Source organism: Myxocyprinus asiaticus, chromosome 1, assembly GCF_019703515.2.
Source record: "Myxocyprinus asiaticus isolate MX2 ecotype Aquarium Trade chromosome 1, UBuf_Myxa_2, whole genome shotgun sequence".
Lineage (NCBI taxonomy): Eukaryota > Metazoa > Chordata > Actinopteri > Cypriniformes > Catostomidae > Myxocyprinus > Myxocyprinus asiaticus.
In genome coordinates, this window is record NC_059344.1 from 13601072 (window position 1) to 13617601 (window position 16530).

General features: G+C 38.0%; 1 protein-coding gene across 1 annotated transcript in view; it reads right to left on the bottom strand.

The window, feature by feature from the left end:
• Window positions 1–7148: 7148 nt before the first annotated feature.
• LOC127444766 (aminopeptidase Ey-like) overlaps window positions 7149–16530 on the bottom strand; it is a 45221-nt gene continuing 35839 nt past the window's right edge. The window contains exons 13-21 of the mRNA XM_051704320.1: window positions 14994–15127; window positions 14847–14902; window positions 12272–12419; window positions 12092–12183; window positions 11885–11995; window positions 11012–11179; window positions 10168–10308; window positions 9945–10026; window positions 7149–8960 (exon numbers count right to left, since the gene is read on the bottom strand). Coding sequence (XP_051560280.1) covers window positions 8808–8960; window positions 9945–10026; window positions 10168–10308; window positions 11012–11179; window positions 11885–11995; window positions 12092–12183; window positions 12272–12419; window positions 14847–14902; window positions 14994–15127 — 1085 coding nt within the window. The 3' untranslated portion in view covers window positions 7149–8807. The remainder of the gene's footprint in view (window positions 8961–9944; window positions 10027–10167; window positions 10309–11011; window positions 11180–11884; window positions 11996–12091; window positions 12184–12271; window positions 12420–14846; window positions 14903–14993; window positions 15128–16530) is intronic.

A 16530-nucleotide genomic window follows, 5' to 3' on the forward strand; every position in this document is an offset into this window, starting at 1 on the left:
ACATATTTATATATATATATATATATATATATATATATATATATATATATATATATATATATATATATTTAATTTAACTAAAGAATCCTGCAAGCACTTTATTTTTTGCCCCTTTCCTCAGATTGCACAAAAAGTAGTTCCATGACATTGAATGTTACAGGGACTGATGCAGATCCCACTGTGTTCTGGTTAAATAAAATAAATATATTTTTTTGCTCAGGTTTGCATATGGTGGTGTGTTCTTTATGACAGCTTTCCTAAAATTAGATTCTATTCCTAAAATAAGAAATATCGCAATATATCGCAATATATCGTATCGCAACCCCTGTATCGCGATACGTATTATATCGCCAGATTCTTGCCGATACACCGCCATATCCCTTACGCAGGCATATATTTAACCCAAATTATTCTCCACACTGTTTGAAGTTCAAAATAGAAGAGGCTGATTTTTTTCACTGTATTTGGAAATGTTTACATATCAAAGCCTATTGGGTACAGATTTGTAGGAGGATCTTAAGTCTTAATACAGGGTGTGACCTTAATCCAGTTTATTTTTGTTTGGTGTTGCTGATAATAATATAAAGGGTGCTTGGAAAAAATGAAGTTGTTTAATTTCCTTACTTATGCCTACCTCAAGAACATTTTTCTTAAATGGATCTCTGATAAACGGCCAACGATGTTGGAATGGCATAAGATGATATTTGATTTTCTTTCACTGAAATATATTACCTGCTCATCAAAAGAGAAAATGGATATGTTTTATCAGACGTGGACTCCTTTTTTTTTTTTATTATATAGGTCCCAGGATAACATGTGCCTTTTTGCAAAACCTTGGTAGATCAATATGAACATAAAACTGATGCATGCATGAAGCTTTCTCCTGTTTTATTTGTCAACCATTTGTCGGTACTGATGGTACATATATCTATGGTTTGTGTTGTAATGTACTTGTTGTGATCTGTGGTCAGCGTTCTTTTGTTTTGCTGAAGCAAAGAATAAAAATAAATAAATAAAAAAGAATTAAAAAAAAAGAAAACAACCTTTTCAATGATCTTGTCTATGAAAGGAAGATTTGATATTGGTCTGTATTTGTTCAATATAGAGTTATCCAGATTGCTCTTTTTTATAAGGGCTTTACAAGTGCAGTTTCAGGGACTTTTGAAACGTGCCTGAAAGGAGTGCGGTATTGACAATTTCTAACATATCTTTTTCCAGACAGTTAAACACATTTTTGAAAAATTATGTGGGGAGTGTGTCAAGACAGCGGGTCGACGTTTTCAGATGCTGTACTATTTATTCCAGGGTTTTGCCAGTTTCAAATTGAATGCATGAAGGCTGTCTTTATAGATATTATAGTGGACTTCAAGTTCTATTATAAATATAAATATTATTAGAATTTGTAAATAAATGGTAATAATAATAATATATTATAATAGTAATATATAGTAATATATCTCAATCGTGCACCTTTAACTTTTAAACCCGCACGCTTTTACTCTGAACTCTCCAGGCAGTCCTGTAAGTGTGTCTGTTTGTAAGCAAGTTCACAGTAGTTTAATTCACTTCATATTCAAATTCTGGTAAAAAAAAAAAAATAAAAAAAATAAAAAGCACCTCCAGTGCCATTCTAAATGCATATTATAAGTGAACCAAACTTTTGAGCATCTACATCTGAGATGTTGTTCATGAGTAGCGCTCAAATATAATATAAACAGAGCAGCGTGTGCATTTTATATATTTACTTATTAAACACAGCCTTTTGTGATTCACAGATCTATTGCACATCTTCATGTGGATTTGAATAAAATGCACGAGTCATATGAACTACTTTAATGGTGTTTTATGGTTCTTCTATGTCATTTTTGGAGCTTGACAGTAACAAACATGACTAACACACAGTATCGGATTTGGATCAGGCTCGTCAGACCGATACCTGATCCGTCTAAAAGCTTCAGTATTGGAGCCGATACCGATCCAGGTATCGGATCGGTGCATCCCTAATAGCAATTTTAACTTTTGAATTAAAGTTATTGAGGAGAACATCAACACAATCTGCGGATATATTTGGTGTCATAGATATAGCCTTCATAAATTGCACACTAGTAATATCATTTATGTACTTCTTTTTGACAGAGAGTGGCAGGAGAAATCAGAATTTCATAATACAGAAAATACAGAAATGGTCAGATAATGCTACGTCCTTGTAATGATTCCCAGAGGCACAAAATAGGTCAGATCCAAGTGTAGTTTTAATGAACTCATAAACCATACAGAGAACTAAACAGAGCACAGACATTGAAACAAGAGCATAACATAAACAACGCTTGACAAAAGGGCAAGTCAAACACAGGGGAATAATTACATAAACTCATTAAAGAGGAAACAAGACACAGCTGGAGACAAGGAGGAAGTGAAGTGAGACAGAACTAGAACTATCACATAAACTTCAAAATAAGTGTCATAAAAAAATAAAAATAAAAAAAACACAAGACTAGCGGCCTCTACTAGCTGCTAAACAATTCCCTATATATGACAGTCCTTAATAAGAGTGGATGAAATGTTCAGACCCTTACTAGTAAGCTGATCAAGAGTGTGTCCACAACTGTGAGTGGGTCCATCTACATGCTGTCAGATCAAAATTGTTTAAAACAGTTGTGAGTTCTTTTGCAGTGTTGTGTTCAGGATTATCTATATGAATGTTGAAACTGTCAGCAAGAACAAAACAGTCAAATTCAGAGGAAGTTGCTGATAACAGTTTGGAGGCCTATAAATAATAAGGAATTTCGGAACATTCTGATGAAACATAAGACTGTAAATCATTTTTTTGTTTTGTTTTTTGGGATTTTCTCCCCTTTTTCTCCCAATTTGGAATGTCCAATTCCCAATTTGCTCTAAGTCCTCATGGTGGCGTAGTGACTCGCCTCAATCCAAGTGGCAGAGGCTGAATCTCTGAGACTATCAACCCACGCATCTTATCATATGGCTCATTGAGCGCGTTACCACGGAGACATAGCGCATGTGGAGTCCCATGCCATCCACCGTGGCATCTACACACAATTTACCATGCGCCCCGCCGAGAGCAAACCACATTATAGCGATCACGAGGAGGTTACCCCGTGTGACTCTACCCTCCCTAGCAACCGGGCCAATTTGGTTGCTTAGGAGACCTGGCTGTAGTCACTCAGCACGCCCTGAGATTCGAACTTGCAAACTCCAGGGGTGGTAGCCAGCGTCTTTACCACTGAGCAACCCAGGCCCCCATAAATCGGGTTATTATATATGTGGGGAAAAATGGTATTCGGAAGGAGCAGTCAGAACACCTTAAGAGGGATTTCAATGAACTCTTTGTAACACTAGGGAGATTGAAAGTTCAGCGTTCATCAGTGGACCACTCCTAGCCCAAGGAACAAATATGTTTTCTCGTTTGCTCAGTCTAAACACTTGGCTGCACAAAACCTGCCACATGTGAGGACTGAACTACATTGATAACTTCAATCTTTTCTGGAGTCAAAGAGAACTGTTTAAATCAGATGGCCTCCACCCAAACAAACTTGGTGCAAAAGTGCTAAAGGACAATATCTGCTTCTCCCTCCTTCATCCATCTGCAACGTGCACAAATCCACTCGACCTGGATAGCACACAAACACCACGGTAGTGTCAGTATGACCACAGGATCGAATTTCAGCACCTGGATGGATATTTGATCAACAAATCCCACAATAACACAGCACAGCCACAACATCTACTGCTCAGGGATACAATCCAGGCCGAGGCCCCTACACAGAGCATACTACAGTTGGACTGTAATGACCTAGAACAGCTCCAAGATACAGGACCCAAGGACAAATTCTGGGGAAAAAAGCCAAGGGAGCCAAGATAACATATTTTAGCCTCCAGAAACACCAGAGCCACAGCCCCTCTCACCACACACTTTCTCCCTCTCACCAACATCCCCTTTTCTAAACTTCTCTGAGAAAATGGAGGAACTAGTGTATGCTGGAAGAAAGCTCTCCCACTCCATTGCTGCGAGCCCCCAGAAACCTACCATAAAATGGCGGGCCCCTCTACCATTAAAGCCTGCGGGCCCAGCTCACCTTCGCCCTCCTTCTGAGAGAGCTCTCTGGCCACTGCCACAATGCCAGGGTACACAATGTCCTTCTTCTGCTCTCGATGAAAAACAAACAACTGATAACAGCTCTCAGTGATAAGAGTCAGGTCCGATGTGCCTGTAGCTTTTTCTATATCTGTTATGTTAAATGATAGAAAGACTGTCCTTCTAGACTAAGGCAAACCTATCTAATCTGTTGCCTATTAGACGTCTATATGAGATTGCTGTGGGGCCAAATATAGATACATCAAGTTAGCACTTTTAAAGTCATTATTAGTCAATGACCTCATCACCACAAACAACCTGGATTTTATGTTTTTAAATGAAACTTGGAAACAATACAGTGCATCTGTCCTTAGCTCCTCCAAGTTTACTTTTATGAGTGTCTGAAGAGCTGTTAGGAGAGGTGGAAGATTAGCTGCGAAATTTAAAGATATCTTTCAATGCAAGCAAGTGTCACTTGGTGATTACTTGACCTTTGAATATCTAAGTATTCACTAAAAGGTGCTCCATGTATTCTATTTATAATTCACATTAGAAACCGTTGCTCGAGGAAGGCAGCAAGTAGTGGTAGCCATGTTACCAATGTTTCTGATAATGGAGTCACCCACTATCAGAGTGCTGCTCTCGGCTGTGATTTCAGCAGAACGCTGATGCCTGCTCAACCTTGAGCACCTGCCAGCTGCAATGTTAGCTGCTGACTGATGTGATCTTTGTCCAATCACATTCTGGGTTTCTTCGTCCACATTCATTAGTGGTTCAAATCTATTTTCAAGACATATCGGGGTTGGAAGAATACCAGAATTGGCTAGACGGGTCATAGCCGAATCTGGGGTGGATGATGCTAATGCTGCAATATGTGATACTCATGACAGTCTGATGTCTCGAGCACCTTTGGGTCTAGCTCCCTGTTTATGCCATTGGTTTCGGTTCGTGCTCTCACTTTCACCAGTTACTTTTGGCACGAAGTAGAGTGAGAATAAGCAATTAATTTTTCCTTGGGGTGTGTGGTGGATTGGTGTATTTATCAGCATAGAAATCATAACAAGCATAAAGTTAATTAACAGTTAAGTATCATTTTAATTAAAAATCTGCTTCTCAGTCAAAACCCAGCAGCATCAAATCTGTATTAATGCATCATACCTAACAATAATTCAGTGAAGACTTAGAAACAACTGAGAAATATACTTTTTCATTATGTTATCATTGTATCTGGATTAGCCGTGCATGCACATGTAGTAATTATATATACATGTAGCTTTAAAAAAGTTCTTCATTCACAGAATGCGACATCAACAGTGGACAATTAGGCAAAGAAATGTGTGATGCAGCAGTTTCCTTCAGTATCATTTTTTCAGGCATCATGAAGTGATGTAGTTAAATAATTTACTGTGATAAACCCTTTGGCCATTGGCTTCATTAAAAAAATTACTGGAAAGAAATTAACCAGTTCTAACCGGTTACCAGCATTTGAAAATAATGTTTTCACCCCATAACAACTGAAAATCACTTTGTTCCCATTTTCGGTTACATTCTGCAAAAAATTTTGTTCGTTTCTGGTTTTCGTTTTCATTCCTTGAACCGTTTTTAGTCTCTGATTTAAAGTGCTGATCACCATCCACTTGATTGTATTGAACTGCAGAGCTGAGATATTTGTCTAAACATCTTTGTTTGTGTTTTACTGAAGAAAGAAAGTCATACACATCTGGGAGGGCACAAGGGGAGAGTAAATGATGAGAGAATTTTTCATTTTTGGGTGAACTAACCCTTAAATTACTTTATGTTCTGTAATTTTCATGTTATGACTTATTTAAAAAAACAAAAAACATTTGTTGATTATTGCTTTTTTATAAATATAAGGAGGGACAAGTTGAAATTAATTTTAAATTAATGTTGGTAATCAGCATTCTCAATCAACAATAGCTGGAAGCTAGTGTACTTCGTCCTGATCCCATAGAAGAGCACGCAATGCCAGCCTCAGCATGGAACAAGACTGCACCAACATTGTCCTCTGCATGCGTCCTGTGCATGGTTAACGTGAACTTTACACAAGTTCCAGAGAGCAGACAGGAAAGAGACAAAAATATTAGCACAATCCATTTACATTCTCCTACTGGATGCTCTTTTCATAGAAAACACGTCAGGTACATTTTGGTTGATCGGAAGGCAGGTGCACATAGCATGTGTAACCCAGCAGTTTTTGAGTCTACTCCAGCTCTCTCCTCCATCTTCGAGATTAAGTTGGCTTGATAGGCCTGTAACATTGCCATAGTGTGCAGCGCCGATGCTGCCTGACCCACCACAACTTAGGCCTTGCTCACCACGGACAAAGTCATCCTTCAAGGCTGTGAGGGGATCGTAGGACGCAGTTTCCACGTGGCAGCGAATGATAGGGTGAGATGAGCCACCAGTGTCTCATCCACCATCGTAACTGCCATTTATCCATGCTCCGCCACTCCGCCTACAATCGAAAAGTCAAGAGCAGTAGAACTGGTAAGCCAAGCTGAATATGAATGCTTCTAAGACCTCGAGAGTTCCTGATGAGGTCAGGAAATAAAGGCAGTAGCCTGCAAGGTGCATGCACGCTTTGAGCCGCCAGAACACTGTCATCAATTTAGACTGCACAGAGTGAAGCTTGTCTGGCCAGTCCAATTTCCAATTGTCCACCACTCACGTGATGACATCGATCAGCTTGGTATATGCTGGCGAAGGCAAAGACACCTGCCCACTGGGGGGTGGGGGAGGAGAAATCCTCAGTGTCCAATACTACAGCTGACAAAGCATAATTCTGTCCGAAAGAGACCGTTGCATGGATTCCGGACTAGCACATAAACTCCCGCAGGCATACATGTACTCAACGGGCGGATAGTGGCGCTCTTGCTTGATGCCGACAAGCACAGTATCTGGCGAGTACATTTTTGATAACTAAGCTTGAGATGTCATTGTGATATTACGTGAATAGATTAGGAAAAAGAGAAAGAGGCAAAAAAAACAAAAAAAAAACACACAGCCAACCCAAAAATATATTGGAGTGCAATAAGTTTCCAAAACTTGTATATTTATTCAAAATAAACAAAGAAATGACTAATTTAAAAGCAAATGTACAAAAACAAGCAAAAAAAAAAAAAAAGAAAATCATATAAATGTTTTATTTATGCAGCACCTATTTGTCTTGTACAGTGTAACAGTGGCATATGAGCAAATTAAATGTCCATTCACCATAACAACAATAACCAGGTAACATTATAAAGATGATTATACACAAATTCATTGTCAGTGTGTTTTGCATAGTCTCTTGTATGTACATTCCTCTACATTTGCATCCCGGTGATGTGGTCAAATGGTTAAATATCTGGGCTTGTCGGTTCAAATCATAGAAGGGGCAACCCATGAACTATCAACCTGTAGCTGGTGCAATTGATACCAAACCGCTGGTTGGTCCAGCAGGACAGTCCTTGTGATATGTATGCTTTAACTTGCCTTTACCTAGCCTTTGGATAAAAGCATCTGCTAAATTCATTAAGCAAGCATACATTTAATTTTTATTCAGCCATATTACAGGATGAATTTATTGAGTTCAAGGATCAGATCCTACAATACACTCAATGAAAAGTAGACCTCAGTTTCAAGGAACAGTTCACCCAAAAATGAAAATTATGTTGCCATTTATTCACCCTTTTCACACTTCCACATATTCAAGCCTCCGCATTATTAAGAAACATGAGAGAACCAATGGTGTTTGGCATTATTGACGTTGAACCTGTTTGAATATGTGGAAGCGCAAATGACATTTGAAAGCTACAGCAGTGAAGATTTTTTAGTGAATAATAACTTAAATTTCAGTCTGTTCCTTCCAAAACCTATCATATGTCCTTAGAAGACTTAAGCCCAAAGTACACTTCAGTTTTGAAGTGAACGCTGAGCGTACGCATGCAGTTGAATGGTCAGCCTTTCAATTTATACTCCATGCAAGTGGTAGGCACATGCGTGCTACGACTGCTATGAGATACTAGACTACTTCTCTTCAGGAGTTTAGTCCTATAAAAATGTCTTTAACGTGTAGACTCAAGTTATACAAATGCAGGTATCTCCTGACCTCCTCACAGATGCGCTCTTGACGTGCACATCCACATTCCATTTTTGTCTCCTGTTGTTTACTGGCTATAGCATCTTATTCTTCATGCACTTCTTCATGAAAGCATTGGCTTAATTACGAGTGTTTCCACCTTGTGGACCGACTTATTAGTGCAAATAATTCCAGATGCATGTGCATTCTGCGCGTTCAGACTGTGCGCGGTTAGAAAAATTGTGCCGCACACATTCAGCATTTGAGAACTCTTCTGATGACAAAATTTGCATCATGCATCCTGTTCGCAGATGCCTAGCATTCAGGTCTAACTGAAGTATACTTTTGGCTTTAGAATGTAGCTCACTAGATGTATGGACTACTTTAATGGTGCTCTTTGTCCTTTTTGGAGCTTAACAGCCCCTGATTACTGTATGCTTACATAATATCTCCTTTTGTGTTTCACTAAAGAAAATAATACTGGTTGGAAAGGACATGAGGTAGAATAAACTATAATAAAAAAAATATTTTTGGGTGAACTATCCCTTTACTTTGAATTTAAGTGCATCCAGCTAAAATGACTGAAGTGACATTGAGCTGACTCTGATCTCTCTTATCATGGACATGATGTTATGCTGATTCTGAAATGAACCACTGCAGTACATGTTCCCTGTTCTCTGCCAGCCACTTAATATTGGCTGTTGTCTTCTCAATGGCCTGTTGCAGGGCTTGAGTTCCCGAGCCAAATCCGGTCTCAGCATTGTCCTTTTGGAACCATTTTAACTGAGTAATGAAAGAAGAGAGAAAGGATTTAACAAAACTGAAGACAATCAGTAATTTAGCACAATAGTGCAATAGATGAAGTTCAGTTATTTTGGGAGAAGGACCAATGGTAAGGATTCACTAAGAATGATAGCATCATTTATTTGTACACACTCTCTGTTGTTTTAGCACCTGAATCATTAAAATAATTATGCAAATCAGTTAATGTGCAATTTGCATGCTGCAATTTACCATCTTGCAGGCCATTCTTGAGTGCTAGGTTTTGGTGAATGCAGCACACTACCACTATCTAGCAAACTGTACTGGGACTGTATAGCACCACTCAACCACTGTGATGCAGGCACCTGAATTGGTTCTTCAGAAAGCTGAATGTGCACTCATTCCAGGCAAATAGTGCTGTATAGTTGTTAGATGTAAAGTATAGTTGTGCCAGTTGTTGTACCACAAGTCATTTATTACATTAATAAAAGAGCCACAGTGACTTCCACGGTGGCTACAGCTTCCATTTTCATTACTGTTTTGCACCAGTTTCTCTTGAACACATGGGATGGAAACTCTGCATTATTTGCAAACTGTGAGTGGTGTGTGGCGTAGTGGACTAAAGCACATAACTTGTAATCAGAAGGTTGCTGTTTCCCACAGCCACCACCATTGTGTCCTTGAGCAAGACACTTAACTCCAGGTTGCTCTGTGGGGATTGTCCCTGTAATAAGTGCACTGTAAGTCGCTTTGGATAAAAGCGTCTGCCAAATGCATAAATGTAAATGTTTATGCAATAAACCAATTTTCGCATAAATTAAATTTGCAACTTGCATGGAAACCTGACTAATGACAATGATGCACAGTGCAGCGCAGAAAGCATCCGTTTAAATTCAATTGTGGGTGGTTCGTGATTAAGAAGCAACTTCACCTCACAGTCTTATAAGCCTGTAATCGTGCATGCAATAGATTTTGGCTATGCGGTTCAAAGGTCAATTTATGTACCTGACTGAGCTCAAAAGGTGTGCTAAATCTGTTGGTGATGTCACCAATTAGTCTTGAGAAAGTGAATGATCCAGTGCCGTACCTGGTGAGTAAAGACACAATATTAACTTTTTTTTTCACATAGATTTTCACATAGTTCTCTTGCTCTCATTCTCTCATTCTCTCTCTCTCTCTCTCTCTCTCTCTCTCTCTCTCTCTCTTTATGGTATTGTTGCATACTCACACTTTGAAAAAATAGTCCCAATTAGCCCGAACAAAGTCCCATGCTAAAGGCTGGCCAACAACATTACTAGCAATGTACCCTATGGTAGAAGTGGCATCTTGCTTTCGTATCTTTTCTGGGTTCATGGTATATTCCAGGTACCTTGATAAAAAACAAATTACACATTGTACTTTCCAGTTCCAAGAGTATCAGCATGTATGTACACAAACTATGCATGTATTTGTTTTGTTCTGGATAATTTAATATGTTAAAAATTAAGTTGAAATCAAAATTCATATTGATATTTTTGTAGGGCTTAAAGTCCAAAATGTCTAGGTGGTGTAACCATCATGGGATTGTAACCATGTAGATATAAGAAACTAAAATTTTTAAACATCTTTAGTTTGAAAATAATATAAACAGTAAAATATGAATAATATACTAATTATTTGAACATTATAAAAAATAAAAAATAAAAAAAAATTGACAAGTCACTGTGAAATAACCAACATGCTGGAAGTCATTATGTTGTCGTGACAAGAAAATCTCAAAACAGAAAATTACATCACAGATATGACCCCTGTAGACCCCATGACTGTGTGTCAAGTTCAGTTTGTTAATTTCAAATAACAGAAACTTTGACCTTTTAATAACAAAGCATGGTTGGTTCAGAATGTAAAATGGTGTAACCCAAAGAGATAATTCTTTAACTTTAAAAAAAACAAGAAATATCATGAAATCAAAGACTACATTTCAAAGAACATGCCACATGCTATCAAATTCTAGTTTTAAAAGATTTTTCCTTTTTATAATCTCGTACATCCTTCTTTGTCATTGTCCTTTATGCAATTCAAAATGGAGCTACCTGCTGAGTAACCAGGGCACTTTTGTGCAGGCCAGAGCTGATCTGAGTTTCACAGCTTCAGCTGCAACTGTAGCCTTCTGGAACATCTGCCAGCCAAAGTTCCACTCATCTGTGCCGCCTGCAGCAATAGCATTACAGTACACTGTAGACCTCAGGTTGGGATGGATCCTGATAGTTGTAAAATAAGCATGTATTTTAATCCTATATATTACTTTAGGGACATTTTAAGAGCAAAGTTCCACTCCTCTGCCCCGCCTGGAGCAAAAGAATAACAGTACACTGTAGAACTCAGGTTGGGATGGATCCTGATAGGTGTAAAATAAGCATATATTTTAATCCTACATATTACATTAGGACAAATTCAACAGCATTTTCAAACAATACAGTATTTCAGTAACCACAACTGTTAGATTATTGTTATTTAACTGTGTATATTCTCACTTCACTCTGTACATATTAAGCTGAATTTTAACATTGAACAAAAATTACACATTGCAACTTTAAGAAAGTTGATGTTTGGCTAACTGTGCTAGGGCCGCCAAAAGGCGACTTGGGACTGCAACCCAAACATTATCCATAAAAAATCCTTTAAAATGCTCCTTCTCTGAAGTTTCAGTAACTGCACTGATCTCCTAAGATTGTAACTAAATATAGTTATGATGAAATGATAATTGGGTTATCTAACAATCCCCTTTGGGTACAGCGTTGCCTAGAACTGCAATTGAAAAGAGATCTGAACGGTAAAATTAGAAGAGATTACTTTTATAAATTTTGAATTGCCAAAAACATAGATTGCAATCAACCTCCAAGAACTCTATAAATAGCCTCCCCCAGACAGGAAATTGCTTAGTTTCCTCTGAGATGTGCACTTACGTGTTCTTATGAGGATTCTGCATCCATCTTCTGAACCAGCTCTTGGTTAAATCTCTGCATCTCTCCATACCAGTACTGCAAGCTAGTGATAGTGCAATGATCTGTGTGAACCTGAGGGGAAAAAATAGCATATGATTAAACATGACTTTATCTAATATCAGGCAAATAGAGTCTGGTAAATGTGTGACATATGCAAAGTGTCTTTACTGATCAGTGTGGCCAGAGGGTACTGTTGTCCAGTTTGAGGTAATAGCTCCAAAATTCTCAAACAGAGGTTTGACTTGTTTCTTGAGGTAAGCCTGAAAAAATATGTACAGCATTCTCTGTATTCTAACTGTTGTACTTTGCATTTGATTATGAAAATGTCTTAAGATAAGATTAACCCACCTGAATGGCACCATAAACTTCACTGCGATCAAAGAGTTGGAAAATATAATTGAGATTCCGCAGGGCTGCCTCCCATGGAATGTATTGCCGCTCATGCAAAAGATATTTAGTTGTTCTCAGGGCGAGCGTTATGTTTATAATGGATGCTCTGAAAAAAAAATGTTTTATATATATATATATATATATATATATATATATATATATATATATACAGGTGCATCTCAATAAATTAGAATGTCGTGGAAAAGTTCATTTATTTCAGTAATTCAACTCAAATTGTGAAACTCGTGTATTAAATAAATTCAGTGCACACAGACTGAAGTAGTTTAAGTCTTTGGTTCTTTTAATTGTGATGATTTTGGCTCACATTTAACAAAAACCCACCAATTCACTATCTCAAAAAATTAGAATATGGTGACATGCCAATCAGCTTATCAACTCAAAACACCTGCAAAGGTTTCCTGAGCCTTCAATATGGTCTCTCAGTTTGGTTCACTAGGCTACACAATCATGGGGAAGACTGCTGATCTGACAGTTGTCCAGAAGACAATCATTGACACCCTTCACAAGGAGGGTAAGCCACAAACATTCATTGCCAAAGAAGCTGGCTGTTCACAGAGTGCTGTATCCAAGCATGTTAACAGAAAGTTGAGTGGAAGGAAAAAGTGTGGAAGAAAAAGATGCACAACCAACCGAGAGAACCGCAGCCTTATGATTGTCAAGCAAAATCGATTCAAGAATTTGGGTGAACTTCACAAGGAATGGACTGAGGCTGGGGTCAAGGCATCAAGAGCCACCACACACAGATGTGTCAAGGAATTTGGCTACAGTTGTCGTATTCCTCTTGTTAAGCCACTCCTGAACCACAGACAACGTCAGAGGCGTCTTACCTGGACTAAGGAGAAGAAGAACTGGACTGTTGCCCAGTGGTCCAAAGATTTCATTTTCCAGCAGGATTTGGCACCTGCCCACACTGCCAAAAGCACCAAAAGTTGGTTAAATGACCATGGTGTTGGTGTGCTTGACTGGCCAGCAAACTCACCAGACCTGAACCCCATAGAGAATCTATGGTGTATTGTCAAGAGGAAAATGAGAAACAAGAGACCAAAAAATGCAGATGAGCTGAAGGCCACTGTCAAAGAAACCTGGGCTTCCATACCACCTCAGCAGTGCCACAAACTGATCACCTCCATGCCACGCCGAATTGAGGCAGTAATTAAAGCAAAAGGAGCCCCTACCAAGTATTGAGTACATATACAGTAAATGAACATACTTTCCAGAAGGCCAACAATTCACTAAAAATGTTTTTTTATTGGTCTTATGATGTATTCTAATTTTTTGAGATAGTGAATTGGTGGGTTTTTGTTAAATGTGAGCCAAAATCATCACAATTAAAAGAACCAAAGACTGAAACTACTTCAGTCTGTGTGCATTTAATTTATTTAATACACGAGTTTCACAATTTGAGTTGAATTACTGAAATAAATGAACTTTTCCACGACATTCTAATTTATTGAGATGCACCTGTATATATTAGGGGTGGGACGATATATGAATATCTCACGATTCGGTTCAATATACGATATGAGGTTCACGATTCGATATAATATTGATTTGATATTATAACACTAAAATGACAAAGTGTGAAAACATATGGTGTATAATTTTACATTAGCACAATGTCTTATCACAATTAAGTTCTTTAATACACAATATAAATGCTCAAAGTTTAAATAAGAGTTTTTAATATACCTTTCACTATAAGAAAAAATCACAAACAAATAAGCTTTCAAAAATAGTGGGCTACATTCAGGCTGACCAGTTGCAGAACAAGCAATAGAACTGAACAGAACTTGTCCTGAAAAAGTGAAAGTGTATATTTTATTTTTTAATCATTTGTTTGTCATCAATATTATAATTACATTTTAACTTCTTAAACATATAAAAAAATGTACATTCTATCAATTAATATTATATCATGAAATTGTATATATATAATAATACATATAAAAGTATTATTATATATAAAACTGTTTAAAATAATGTACAATTTATAAGTAATAACATTGATTTTATATTCATTTGTATTACAAGCGTTAAAATGGTACTGTCACTTTAAGAGTTCAAGTCGCATCTGTGCTGTGTGATAAAAATGTATATTTCTATTATTTTTTATCTGACTGTAAAGGACAGAAAGATATTAAAAGACATTATTCAATGAAAGTAGAGTGCAGGATCTCATTTTTGATGGACATATTGCACGGATTAAATGTTGTTTTAATCTTAAGCACTTTTCAATAAAACAAGGTGATTTTCCAGGTATTCCAGTATTTACATTTCTAAAAGCTAAATTCAAGCACTTTAAGCGCTTTAAGTGACCTTGTGCAAACCCTGTAAACAGTGTAGAAAAACTAGTTTTTGGTTTGTGATACAAAGAAATTCGATATATCCTCCCATCCCTATATATATATATATATATATATATATAATTTTTTTTTTCTTTTTTTTTACATGGCGTACATGCATTCATGAAACATGCAATTATGCATCGTTTACATGCATCCTAATTACTCACCTTGCTAGATTAAATGCATCATCCAAAATCTGAGCTCTGTTAAGCACTGGTATCATCTTTGTAAAAAAAGGGACAGAGAAAGTTTAGTCTGATCACATCAGTGTTTGCTGTTCTTTCTCATTATTTATGTTATGCAAACAGTTGTACCTGGTGGTTTGATTCTAGCTGCATGAGAAGTCGCTCCCAGTTCCCAAGGTCATAATTCACTCTAAAAAATCCTGACACATGGAGGTTAGCCAGCACCCATTCACTTTTGCTGACTTTCATGGGTTTGTGTATGGCTTAAAATGGGCACACAAAGGGGGATTTTAAATAGTATCTTCATAAACATGTTCTCTAGACATTTTACAATACATTGTCAGAAGTACTACCTGTCAAGGATTGTATGAAGAACCCAAGTGCAGACTAAACAAACAAAAAAAGCTTATTTATAAAAAGAAAAAAAGAAAACCTCACCATTTCAAATTGGGTGAAAAACTAAACACAAAAACACCCAGACAGTAAACCATAACTGCCCATGACAGAATAAAGAAAAAAAAAACTAGACTTGAATAAAGAGTGAAAAATCAGAGGCAAACAAGAAGGGCAGGTGTAGCAAATGAACAGATAATCAGGGAAATGATTATCAACCTCCAGGGAGCGAGACAGAGTACAGAAACAGGCAGGGCAGAAAGACAGTTTATAAACAAACAGTACAAAAAACAACAAAAAACAAAGATGTCAGGATCCTGACACTATCAGAGAAGAATGGGAATGGGTAGGGTCGGGTAGAGGGGTACACAACAAGGGAGCTAGTTTGACACCTCCAGGGGAGCTGCAGGGGCGAGTACGGGCACCTCAGTGTGGACTGCAGCAGTCCTCCTTCTCCAGCAACGCTTGACCCATTAAGAATCCGAGGGGAAGCATGGCATGGACAAAGATGAGGAGCTGTTAGGTGTGTAGGCCTTTTCCCTGAGCAGGGCCTCCATCTTGACATATTTCACCTAAATCTCATCTTAATTAGACATCTCTCTCTGAGCCGAGAGGCTTATCAAGTCTGGGACGAACAGGTGTTTGATGAGAGTTTCTCCCAAAAACAGCTCCAGGCCCATATCAAGGAGAGCCAAGGCATACTTCTCAATGGGTCGACAACTCTGGGGGCAGTTAAAAAATTCAGTGTTCTGAGCTGTGTGCATGAACAGACCTGCAATGCAAGAGCTGAATGTCTGCTGGGTTCAAAGCTGGCTCAATTCTTCTGTCAGGTTTTGAACTAAAGAACCCAAGCACAGACAGTCAAAAACAGGACAGTCTTTACTTGGAAAAAAATACAAAACACAAAAGGTCCAGACTGTTGCCAATGGGGCAGTAAACCAAAACTCTCCATGAGAGGACAAAAATAGTACAAAGAAACAAAAACGTCATGGTTACTTGTGTAACCTCCATTCCCTGATGGAAGGAACGAGACATTGTGTCGATGTAGTGACACTAGGGGTCACTCTTGGGAGCCCGAGACACCTCTGGTCTTTGATAAAAGGCCAATGAAAATTGGCGAGTGGTATTTGCATGCCACTCCCCCGGACATACGGGTATAAAAGGAGCTGGTATGCAACCACTCATTCAGGTTTTATGCTGAGGAGCTGATATAAGGTCTGGCCATTTCGGCAGTTAGTTCAGCGTTGTGGCAGGAGGGACACAACATCTCGTT